General features: G+C 38.5%; 1 protein-coding gene across 1 annotated transcript in view; it reads left to right on the forward strand.

Moving 5' to 3' along the window:
* The window catches only part of pou6f2 (POU class 6 homeobox 2), a 76757-nt gene extending 64468 nt beyond the window's left edge, over positions 1-12289 (forward strand). The window contains 4 exon segments of the mRNA XM_075452627.1: positions 217-426; positions 2210-2363; positions 6400-6568; positions 11365-12289. Coding sequence (XP_075308742.1) covers positions 217-426; positions 2210-2363; positions 6400-6568; positions 11365-11872 — 1041 coding nt within the window. The 3' untranslated portion in view covers positions 11873-12289.
* Positions 12290-13262: the final 973 nt, after the last annotated feature.

The raw sequence follows: 13262 nt of genomic DNA on the forward strand, positions 1-13262 counted from the left end.
TATCTCCAAATCACACACACACTAACTCAAAAGCAGAGTCCTCTGATTACATGCAGAAAAGATATGCGATTTGCTTCACCCGCTGCCTCGCGAAAAAATACACTCACAGCAGCAGACATTATTTTGACTGATACCTCCAGAAGCATTTACCCTCTCTGTTCTTTCTCTTTTTAAAATCACCCAGCTGATTTCATCTCCGCTCTGCGTCCTTTGTAGATAATTGGAACAATCCCACTGATGCCAAACTCTGCAGGGCCCTCCAGCCAATCAGGGGGTGGCAACCCAGCACTGCAGGTACAGCCAATTACACCTCAGCTTCTGACCAACGCTCAAGGCCAGATCATCGCCACGGTGATCGGCAATCAGATCCTGCCTGTCATCAACACCCAGGGAATCACGCTGTCACCAATCAAGCCTGGACAGCAGGTAACATACATGTTCATGTTCACACTAACACATTTATAGAGGAAGATTGTCCGTAGAGCAACTTATTACAGTCTTAAATTCACGCTCCAAAACTGATCAAGGGCTGTTTTTATTACTGTGGAATGAGCAGCACCTAGTGGAGTCAGACTGGAGTCCTGTTTTATTATGAAGTTGGTCCTTTTTTCAGCTTTTCTTTAATTTTTTCATTCATATGCAGCTCTCCATGTGAAAAAAAACAGCAACTTTTGGTACAATTGATCAAAATGTGCATATTTGCACGCTTCCATGTGTGTCTGTGCATGTTTGGAAGGTATTTGTCAGCCAACCTTTAAGACCCAGCCATAGCAGACTTTCAGCAAGACCACCTAACCCCTGCAAAGCCCAAACTTGAAAAAAAAAAGAAGAAATGAAAGTCATACTTTTCATCTCCTCACTTAAAACTCAAACATTCCTGCTTCAGTTTTTCACCTCTTTCTGTTTTATTCCCTCCTCCTTCTCTCCTGCCACATACTCTCCAGCCCTCGGATTTGTCCTCTCTGACCTGAACAAGAAGTATTTTGTTTTGATTTAGAGGACGGCAAATAAAACACTTGAGGTTTTTCTGTTTTGCACCCAGGGTTTGAGTTCAAACTGTACGTCGAGTAGACACTTTCTCCTCCCAATTTGGTGATCTATACGGTGCACAAGTTTACTCACACTGACACATGCACAATGAAAATGTTATTGACTTGATAATGATGATGCCAGTGCAGAATTACAGGGTAAAGGTTCACATTGAAGGCCCCTGCAGTGCAGAATAGATGAACTCTATCTGCAGATGGACACCTAATTGTTGCACCCAAAACAGCAGATCATACTCTTGAATGAGTTAATGCATTTGTAATAATGTTTATGCTTTTGTCTACACTTCAAAGCCAGCATGTACACATTGTTCCACAGGCATAATTTACGGTTGTCAGAGCCAGCAGTCTAGAATATTTCCAGTGAAGCTAGATAATTCTCCGAGCCTGTCAGCAGTCCTGACAGTGTGTGCATCGCTGCTGACACCCCCCCACCACCCAAACAAACACATGCCACAGAAAAAATAATTAATAGCAAAGAAGGAGAGGAGAAGCCAGCCCAGTTTACTGTGGAGACAGCTTTTTCGTTTTAAAAGTAAAGACATACCATCTTGATCTTGTAAACGCAATCCAAATGTGCATAAAACATGAAAATACATATTTTTTTGCCATCAGAGCACATAGCACGCGAATCATGAATTACGTTTGATATGGGGAGTGCTGTGTCCACAGGTTTTTATTTCACATTCAATCTGACATTATTAGCACCCTCACAAGCCTGATGACAAGAGGAAAGACTAATTGTCATGAGTTGTTTTCCATTTTTTGTTGATCTCTGTAGAGAAGCGATATATAGCTCACAGACAGTTGAGTACCCGAGCTGAACCAGTATGCACTTTCTTTTAAACTCTCAATGCAATAGTGAACTGCTTCTGTAGTTCTTTGGCACCACATTCTGCTTTACCAGTCTACATGCTGCAGACAATAATTACTTCATCAGCAGGTACAAGGCAAATCTTATTATATTCAGCTTCTAAGTGGCCAATTGAGTGGCTGTTGACTGGTTGATTAAATCTGATGTTGTAGTCCGGTCACCATAATGACATAATTACAGAAGATTATGATTGTTATGATGATATGCTGCAGGAATAATGGATGTTTTTCAATTCAGCTTGCTGTCAATACATCATGTCAGTTGTGTGTGTGTGTGTTTGCACGTCCAGCTGCCTCAGGCTCAGCAGGGTCAGACAGGCACTGCATCGTCTCAACCCAACCTGCTCCACATGCCCCACAGACAGAGTCCTCTCCACCAGGCTTCTTCCTCCTCTTCCACCTCCTCCTCCTCCTCGGCTCTCAGCGTGGGGCAGCTGGTCAGCAGTAAGTGTTCGACACATTTCACACTGACACAACATGCCTTCAGCTGCATCAAATATAGAATGATGTTCTCATCTACAAACAGTATAATTTGAGCTCACCTAAATTACAAAGAGCTAATTTATTTTCACATATCACAAGGGGAGTGTAACTATGGAGGTAGATTTGATTTGTCTTATAGAATTGTGCATCCATTTTGGTATTGTGGAGCTGAAAGAAATTCTCTTTGTGTCGCATTCCACTTAAAAAATGAAGCTTTGAAACACCCTAACAGGTCTGCACTGTATAGGTTTTATACGCTGGGGTCTGTTTTTACCTGTGGATTAACACACATCTGTTTGTATGTGACAAAGACCAAAAAATAAACAACTCTGTGTGTAAGTGTGTGTGTTTATCATTGTGGAAGAATATGTCAGCCAGTGCAACAGTGTAGTTTGCAGTGTTCTTATTAGTTGCTGGATGACAACGGAGCTCTGTGTCACAGAGGAACAAGATATCAGGCTTTGGCTCCACAAGCAATTCTTTGTCGCAGGATCAGTTCAATGTTGGTTTCAGTCTTTTCCAGGGGATTGTTGACCATTGGAAAACTCATTATCACCACACTGATCCTTGAAAAGAATTTAGAAATATGCCTGTGCAATGAAAATACTTAAACTTGTGATTAATGTAAATAAACTAAAAGCATTTTTCCAAATACTTTTCAGAAAGTTTGTTTTTCTTCAGCGCAGGGCAGTGATTTGCTTTAATAATCAATCCCTTTGGATACCAGCTGATGTAAGAATGGTATTTATTGCATGTATTTTCATAGCATCCTGTCACAGTCTTACACAGGCAGAAATACTGACAGATCTCAGTGTGATACCTTTCAATGGAACATCTTTCAATGACATAATTACTGAAACCCAAAAACACTGTTTTTTGAGTGATATGTCACTGCTGAATTTCATTAACATAATTCTATTCTCCTAAACTGCACTGGGGTGGTGGAATGAATCTCACAAATGGATATCTCTCTGAAACTTTAGCAAAGAAAAACTAAGTCTGCATAGTTATAGTTGTTTGTAAATCCAGTAAACTGCTCTTTTAACATTACTGGCAGGAGATTTAACGAGGGGGACACTCAGTGTGGACAGCTGTTGACTGATTGTTTTATTTTTTGTTCCCGACAGTCATTTCTTTGGTTTATTAGACAATCCAAAGTGGCACATGTTGTATATAAAGAACATAAGATATATTCTCCCAGTACGTTTGGCCTTTGTCAGGGCCTAATAAATCACTGGTCCACAGCCTGTCAGCATGCAGCTACTGCCTTTAAAAACGTTGTATTATTCAGATAAATTTCATTTGTCAGAGTTAATTCTCCTATGCTCATGTAAACTCATTATAAAGGCAGCCATAGTTCCACCAAATTTAATAACAGCCAGTTGCAATTGATCAACTTGTTGTATACATTGTATTTAGTTTGTATGTTTATTTGTATCTTGGAATATATCTTGTGAACCATTTTTGAGACTGCACAAATAATAGTAGCTCAGGCGGGCAGCAAATAGAATTAATGTTTTATGCTGAGTATGAGCCATATCGCTTCCTTTCAATATCATTTACAGTTTACATACGCAAAGAAAAATCCCCTGAAGAAAATGAAGCGCTGTCGCATTCAATCAATCAGATTGAAGAACTACGAAAGTCTGTCAATAATCAGATGGGTTAAAGTTAAGATGGAGCATTGAGGTTGTTTTTATGTTTTTACTCTTATTTAACTGGACAAAGTCAGCAGGGAATCATTACTGTTTTCCAGCTTCATCAGAATTAACAACAGTTATTCAACCCCATTTAAACTTGGATTTAAAATACAATGTGCATCGTGCCTGCATGAATAAAAATAAAAGTTGAGACATTTTAGTTTTGTTGCTGTCACTCATGGTGACCAAGATGCAGTTGGGTTATGTAGCTGAATATTATTATTCATACAGACACATACTAATTAGAAATCCATCCCCCTTTATGGTGCATAAAAGGGAAATACTATCATTTTATTTGAGCTGAGGAACCAGGAACTTGAGGCACTTTGTTTTGTTTTGTTTTGTTTTTTATTTCCATTGACGTATCCAGAGAATGAAGACCCTGTGGCCTGATGCAGTTTTGGAAAAAATGTCAAAGTTATTTATTGTTAAATCATGTTGATTGATTGTACTTTTTAAGGAAAAAAGGGGGATTTGCCAATATTGAACTCTGCTGGTCAGGTCTTTAAAAAAATCTGAAATTAGGATTGTTCGGGAAAATGTGGTCAGTTCATCTCTATAAATTAAAGCTGCTTTAAGAAAACCATCTTTCAAACAGCTTGACAGATTACACACATGCACCTGTAGTTGCAGTAAGTAGCATGTCTCCTCTCCAAGACAGTGCTCTAATAAGGAAATGTGGAACACATTTCAGCACCATGTTTGAACCCTGAGGCCCATGGATTGGATTGTGTATTCTGTCACATATCACATGTTAACATCAGGTGTAATTGGTGTCTTAAACAGCAGCTCTTAATGGGCAGGAGTGCATCACTTTTTCACATAGTGTTCAGAGATTAAGCCCCAGATTTCTAACTTCAACACTACAAACGTCTTAATGATTTTGGAGACTTCAACCAGAATGAAAAACATGAAACAAATATCTTTTGCTGTTATTGAAAGACAATCCGACAAAAACAAGGCTGCATTGTGTGCTAATAGGTACCTGTACATAATAGCAAGAGTGTAGCATGTAATTTATGAAGTGACCATTTTTCTTTTCAGCCAAGAAATTGAGTGTCTAAGTTGTTATTATTCAGTTGCAATTAATAAGCTTATAGGTGTCAATGTACTGAATGTCACTTTTGAATTATTATAAGCCCTCTCCATTGTTAATTCTTCTTATAAGTTGGCTCTAAAATACATTTTATGAACTATTCTATTTGTTTAGTGAAGTTCCATTCCACTATTCATCATTGTAGCATAAATGAGTTGGGTTTGAATCTTAAATAATGTTCGAGTTCTGACCTGTAGTGTAAAGAAAAATATGGATCCAGAGTCAGATCGTTGAGAACTGCTTCCATTAGGCTTTCAATCCACTAAATAAATAGCCTCCACTGGGAGTGATGAAAAAATGCTCATCACCGTGAGGATGATGAGGCCTGAAGCTGAGTGCTCAGAGTCTGCAGTCCCTCGTCCTCCCAGAATTCACACGTCTGGAGCACGATGCATACACTACACGTCACTTATGAAGCACTACGAGATGGCAGCTTCATAGATTTTTGCTTAAATACGCTTGGAGGATTCCTTTAATAATTCATTGATAATGACCAGTATGAATAATTCAGTTGCACAAACTTTGCTTTGGTAAGCAGGATGCCAGGGCACCTGACATTGATGTACAATGTGAAATCACTTTTTATTAGCAGGGAAATTCTTTAAAATGCTTCTGTGAAGTTTTTCAGATCTGCACAAATAGGGAGATTCAAAAACAGCCTTTCTGTGTGAGTGGCTTTCTTCCTGGTGAGGAATTGGGTGAGGTTTGTGTGTGAAGCTCACTGCTGCTTTGAAAGCTTGAAATGCCTTGACTAAGGGTCATTTGGATGTAATAATGTCTTTGTGTGGTCTTTAATGTATATCTAAGAGACCTAGCATCTTAATGTATGTGTATTCTAACGGAAAGCTTTGGCACTGCAGATTCTTTCATCTACTGAATGAACAAACTGTGTATGTCAAGGGTTTTTGTCCATATGCGTTTTTGAATTTTTTAAAACAAAAGATTAACACTTTGAAACCAAAGCCACAACAGCCCTCCCAAACCTCAGATGAATTCTTCAAAACATCTCTCAGATATGTTTAGTGTACAGCAAAGAGAAATAACAAGTTTTGACCCAGAGCAGGAGCATTTTTTTTTACAGCTTTTCAGGCATCATCGTGATCACATATGGCTGCATGTTTGCTTCATTCACTCTGAAAAATAGATCAAGTGACAGAGGAGCAGAGGGCTAATAGATTGAGATATGTGTGTTTTATTGTAGACCCACAGACCGCCCCCAGCGAGGTGGACGGGGTCAACCTGGAGGAGATTCGTGAATTTGCCAAAGCATTCAAGATCCGCCGGCTGTCCCTGGGCCTGACACAGACTCAGGTGGGCCAGGCGCTCAGCGCGGCTGAGGGGCCAGCGTACAGCCAGTCTGCCATCTGCAGGTAAGGACAAACCAAAAAGACAAAAATCTAATAATTAATGGTTAGACTTATTTCTAATTAATATGTCCTTGTTCTGTCAAATGAGAGCAGATGTAGCTGTGCGGCATCAATGAGCTGTCAGGAGCTTTAATCTATTTCCATTCCATGTTTTAAAAGGCATTATTAAGATATTAAAATGCATAATTGACTGACATGGCATATATACACTTCCTCCTCTCCTTCACTCTTACCCGCTGACATGACAGCCGTGCGTTACTTATGCAAAATACATACACAAGTATTACCAGAAGCACTTAAGGCATTTAATAATTACTAAGGCGCATCGCTGTTCCCTCTGCCAGAACATAAGAGAGCTTGACGGCGATGATCTGTTAATAAGATTGCCGTGTTTTACTGCTTCCATGAGGACAGTTTAGTCATAAATGGTGCATTATATATTCATGAGACAATCAGGGTTTCGTCCGCCCTGTTTTTCCACTTGACTAGCGTTTTGCATGAAGAAGCCAAATGAGCCACATTTGCCTTTCAAGTCAGAATAATTGGACCATATGGAGTAAAGATATTACTTTTTCAAGAGAACTTAAAGGAAAGGTCATTTTCTGTACAATATGAGAAAATAATTCAATCATTAAGATTAGTTTAAAAAGTTGGCAAATGGAAGTATATGTTTCATTTTTTTAGTGGCCTGTGTTGCATCAGTATTTCTGTGTGATTAATATATTGATTTTAAAGTCACCCTTGAAACGCATGTGTTTTGATGATCTGCACTGTTTAGGTGACGTTGTCACACCTTTAAAATTTCATCACGTCAACATCAAACAGCAGATAAAATGTGAAACAGCACAGGAACAGGGGTTCTTATGAGGCCCGGACTAATGTTTAAAGTCGAAAAATCACACATGAAATATTTACAAGCAGACATAATTCAAATATTTATAACATACATTAAAAGCCATTAGCTTTAAAAATAAACACTGTGGGCTGTAACTCAGGCCGTTAAGACAATTTTTTTTTGTTTGTATGACATTGGACATGACATCCTGATGTTTTAAGTAGTGGGGCAGACTTCACATGCTTTAGTTTAGTTAACATCAACATAGACGTGAAGTTTGAGGAGAGGGACGTCACTGTAGCTCTAGGGCCCTGGTTCTGAACTCAGACAGTGAACAGACACTGACAGATGCTTCCATCTTGTCTGCTTTCATTGCTCACTATGTTTCCAGGCTCTTTATTAGTTTATCTAAACAGGCACAAGCATTACATGAGAGTACCTTCCAACCACTGATGTGCCTGAGTATCCTCTTTTGGCTCAAATTAACTTTGATATTGCTGAAATGAATACAAAAATATTATCAAAGAAGGAATCTATTTTCAAGTAAATAACAGGCACACCATATCTTGTTTTAATTACATGGTAGAAGAAACACATCACTAATAACACCCTGAAAGGTGTTTCAAACTGCTGAGGATTTAACACACAATCAGAAACTCCCCTCACTATCTAAAGATATCAAATCTCTTATTTAACTTTTTAATAAACCAGGATAAATAAATGAAAATACATAATACATAAATTAAGCTATATCTCATCTCCAGGCTTCAGTAAGGACAATAAAGCAGTTTATCAAATGACTGGCACTTTGAATTTCGGCAGGGTATTATTTTCTAAAATATAAATATGTTTTTTTTTACTTTTTTTTCATCAAACAGAAGAACAAATGAATCCACTTAAAGCAGCTTTACAATTATGGTCTATAATAATAATATATTATATGATATAGGACAAATCTGTCCTTTTTTGTTTATTTATTCCTCACTCTATTAATCCTTAAAATACAGTGCAGTTTATTCCTTTTTTAAATCCCACAATATACACACTGGACATGTAATGCATGCGGACTATCTGCGAAGCAAGTGTGCCATGAAATGTATGTCTTTAATGACTACACCTGCAGCCCATGTATGGTGAAAGGATGTCAGTCACAGACAAAATGACACAGTGAGCTTTCGTTTTGAGATTGTGCGGTCTTCTGTGTTTTCGATCCATTAAATGAAATCTACAGACTACAGTAGATGATAAAAGATTGATTCACAGCTGTCAGATCAGCTGTTGAAAGTTGAATATTTAAAGAATTTTGGCATATGAAGCATCATAACTGTGCAGTATCCTGAAGGAATGTAGGAGATACAACAGGACCCCCAGTTGCCTATACAAGCAGGAATGAAGGCAGATGTGATGGACCAGGTGCTCTTTATTGAATTTACACAAAAGGGTTAATCTGCTTCTGGCAAAAAATAAATAAAAAATACTGATGCTGGATTGATTTAAAAGAATTAAAACTCTTTTTTGGCTCATTTCTGTGTAAAATGCTCACTCCCATGTTGCAAAGAAAAATCTAATCCGAAGACTAAATTTTTGCAGAGCAGATTTTCATGGCACTGGCACACCTTTTATGTGCTGCTGGTGTTGCCTGCTTTCATTGATTCTAGGACAAGCGTAGAATTGCGGACAGTCTGCAAACATGACATGTTCAATGAGTCTGGTGAGTAACACGACCAGAGATAGCATTGGGATATTGTCTCGCTGTGTGTACAGTTATATAACTCATATATGAAGACTCTGCTGAAGTACTGTTGCTACTAGAAAATCCAAATATATTAACTGGTCACTCCTTTAATATACCAGTACAAACATTTGAGAAACACTTTTTATCAAGGCAGCACAAATTACCAGGTGATCGATGTCAAATGTAAGGCACTTTAATTGTATAGATTTTAGATTTCCCCGAAGGTAGCCGCCTGTGGTTCATGACTGTAAACCTTAAGGCAGTCTGTAAGTAAGGCCAAATGCAGCAGCAGCATGTCCAAGCAGAGCTCCTGAAGTACTTTTAAGAAGAGCCAAAGAGGCTTCCTCCCTCGTGCTGATGCACTACAGTAGGGAGTGCATACCCCAGCTGAGCAGCTCTCACCTCATTTTAGCATCTGCGGTTCCTGTTGATCCATGAAATGTCCTGTCTCTGGTGACTCTTCATATTTACTAATGTATTCCCCTCAGTATGGAGCCCTCCTCTTTCCCCTGTTTAGGAGGAGGATGGGGTTATAAATAATACCGCCTGTCGACAAGGAGGAATTCACCAACGAGGTGTAGAAACAGAGGAAGTTCATGCATGCATGGACATATCGCCCTCAGCTCACTTTGCCATTAAAAACAGCTTTTTTTGTCTTGTTTGTTCCACAGAGAGCAAAGCTTTATTGTGGCTTTCTGCTGCCTTTCTATAAGAGTTATCTTACTGAAGGCTTTTTATATTTATTTAACAGTGTTTCAGGTCTTTAGTGCAGCTATTTATAAAAATAAGATTATTTTCTCTGCTATCAGATACACAATGGTTAATGAGTGTGGTTAAATTAAAGGTTAGTTCATTAAACCAAGTTTTCTATGAATTAGATAAAAAATATATTTCATAAGATGCCTCTTCCTCAATATCAACCATGTAACTGCAGTATCCCTGATGCCACCTGGACAGCTTTGCTAAGTGACTCAAGATCTTCATCATATGTTATCTCCATGTTTTCTATCAGAAGACTAACAGCAGCAGCATCACTCCAAAATCTCATCTATTGATTAGTCAGGTCCCTCTCTAAACATTGTCATGATTTTCATCTGTTAGTAATGAACCAACAATATAAGGCATCTAAAACATCATCACAGTCATCTTTGCGGTTCTTCACAAACAGAATGGTAAGAATCTTAAATATTTTTTCAAATTATCTTTATCAAAGAAATGTAATCTTGTAGTAAATATAGTCTTTAGTTTGTAAGGCAACTATAATCTTTCTCATTTTTAAACTAAAAAAAACTAAATTACACATAACAAATTTAAAAGATCAGTGTGTTTTCATCATATTACGAGTATTATTTTGTCTGTTGCCAAGAAATCCTCTGAACAAAATTCTAAAATACCAAACACTTCAGTTGAGAGCATGGTCCACTAAAAACTGACAATAAAAAACATTACAGGTGTGAGAGGAATCCTTTTAGAACTCTAATTATTTCTAACAAATCGCCTCATATCACATACAAAATGCACCTGACAATCATTGAGCTGTCAGCTACCAGTTGTTGCATTGTTCTCTATTCTAACTGTAACTTGCTGGAATTAGTGAAGTCTTTGTGAAGTCTAAATTGTGTGTAAAGTTGCAGGAACTTTTAGTATGAGAGTGTTTACATGTATTCTCATTAAATATCAAATGAGAGGTTGTTAGAAGATGAAAGAAAGTGTATTAAATGTACATTTTGATCAATAATTCAGGCTTTTTTTTTGTAAATAAATGATGGTGCCATATTTAACTGCATGCATTAGTGGATATTTTTGTTCTTATCACCTGGGGCCAAAAAATGGGATATTTTGAGTTATTCCTGTTTGTTGTCCTATTGATTTATGAGACCTCTGAAGTACAGTCTTTAAAACATTTAGTTGCATTTTTGGTATGTTTTCGGTTCAGCTGCCCCTGATTTTTAGCCATTGGCAATATCTCCTTGCTCCACTATTGCCAATTTGGGACAGAGAATCACAGGCTCACCCAAGAAAATGACACACTACTTGCAACGTCACCTCCAGCTCCTGCAGCTGAGGTGTGTCCAGGTGCAGGACACAGAGGAGTTTGTCTCAAATGAGCACCTGGATGTTAGTCTCAGTCCCTGTGGCATTCTGGTTGAGGAGATTAAAAGGCAGGCAGCTTATCCCTTGTTCTGGCAGGGCACCTAAGTAAGATTCTTTTTTCTCAATTCTCCCCAGACACACCATCCTGAGAAGCCACTTTTTCCTACCACAGGAAGCCCAAGAGAACACTATAGGTAGCAGTCTGACAGGGAAACTGAACCCTGGCCTTTTATATCCTGCCAGGTTTGAGAAGTTGGACATCACCCCTAAAAGCGCCCAGAAGATTAAGCCCGTTCTGGAGCGCTGGATGGCCGAGGCTGAGGCCCGCCACCGATCCGGAATGCAGAACCTGACTGAGTTTATCGGCAGCGAGCCTTCAAAAAAGCGCAAGCGGAGGACCTCTTTCACCCCGCAGGCGCTCGAGATCCTCAACAGCCACTTTGAGAAGAACACGCACCCCTCTGGACAGGAAATGACGGAAATAGCCGAGAAACTGAACTATGACAGGGAGGTGGTGCGCGTCTGGTTCTGCAACAAGAGGCAAGCCTTGAAAAACACAATAAAGCGCTTGAAACAGCCCGACCTCGGCGTGGCTGCACCAATGGACCCTCTCACTGATTCTCTAGAGGAGCTCCCGAAATGAATATGAGAGGAAAAGTGGCAGTCATTAAAAACAACAAAGGTGGACGAACTCTCTGAAAGATTTTCCCAAATCACCTGGATGGACAGTCATGAGTTTGCAAACAAAAACTTTGTGTTGTCAGTGTGATTACCACAGTTATGTAAATGACCTTGGCCAAACCAAAAACACGATGAAGAGATTGATATCTCTAGAATTATGTAAAAAAAAAACATACGATGTGCTGTTTCAAAGAGTTTTAGATTCTGGCCTTACAGACCAGACTGTCGCCCAAATTTTGGTTCCCACGAGGAGGGATTTAGTAAAGAGATCATACCAAATCAAAACACTATTTACCAAAGTCTGTTGCATCGGAGTACTAAGAATAATTTTGTAATGTAAATGTGCTCTAAATTTTTACATTTGTACTGGCAAAATCTAAGCTATATGTGTGAAGTTGAGTATACATTTTATCTTTGTCTCGATTACATTTTTCTTCATTGTTTGTTTGTAAATATTTAAAAGAAAAGAGAAAAAAATGCTTACCGTAATCACACTGATAAAAGTTCTTTTTTTTTTCCTTTGGACAAAAAAATGTACCTTTGCTGTTTAAACAACTGCATTATAATGTTGTTGCCTCCGATTTGTGTTTCATCTGCAAATATTTTCAGTCACTGTGTAACTTTGTACAACTTTTACAGGTATTTATTAATAATTTCATGAGATTGTTACAGAGGACGAAGAAAACGGGGGGGAAACCGAGGACTGCCACTTGGTGATGATGATGATCACGAGGGGTTTCAGTATCAAGTCTACTGCAGCTTCGTTTCAAGCTACTGTGTCATTCTGTTGCCAAAGCCTGATAGCCAAAGAACACACAAACTTCAGCTCAAGGACTGGGGAAGATTTCACTTTTTTATTTCTATGTTCACATGGCTTTCTCTCCCCTTTTTCTAAAGTGTTTTACTCTGTGTAGGGAAAAAAAGAAAAAAAACATGTCAAACAGCTACAACAGTGTCTTCTGTAATTTCTTATCACAGCAACATGTAAAATGTGTTTTCTTTTCGGCAGGTTTGCCTCTGCATGCTTCACCTCCAACCACACGAAGAACTATTTATTTATAGATTTCACCCAAAAATCCCCAAATTAACATAATGATCTGAAATTTTAAAATATGACTGAAAAGGAGCGCCTGATGTTTCACGATAGACGTTGTAAATTTGCACCCAGAATTGAGTCAATGTTTATTGTTGCCACTGACCGAACTACTGAGCTCATCCCAGTTTAGCTGTTTTTATAACCTGAATATCTCAGAACAGATGTGATTTTTCTGCAAATATACACGATTGTTTCTATTCTACAAGCGAAGGTCGCAGATGTTTAATGGACTTTTTTTCAGCTGTGAATTGTTTCC

The sequence above is a fragment of the Odontesthes bonariensis genome, chromosome 20 (assembly GCF_027942865.1).
Source record: "Odontesthes bonariensis isolate fOdoBon6 chromosome 20, fOdoBon6.hap1, whole genome shotgun sequence".
In the NCBI taxonomy this organism is placed as follows: domain Eukaryota; kingdom Metazoa; phylum Chordata; class Actinopteri; order Atheriniformes; family Atherinopsidae; genus Odontesthes; species Odontesthes bonariensis.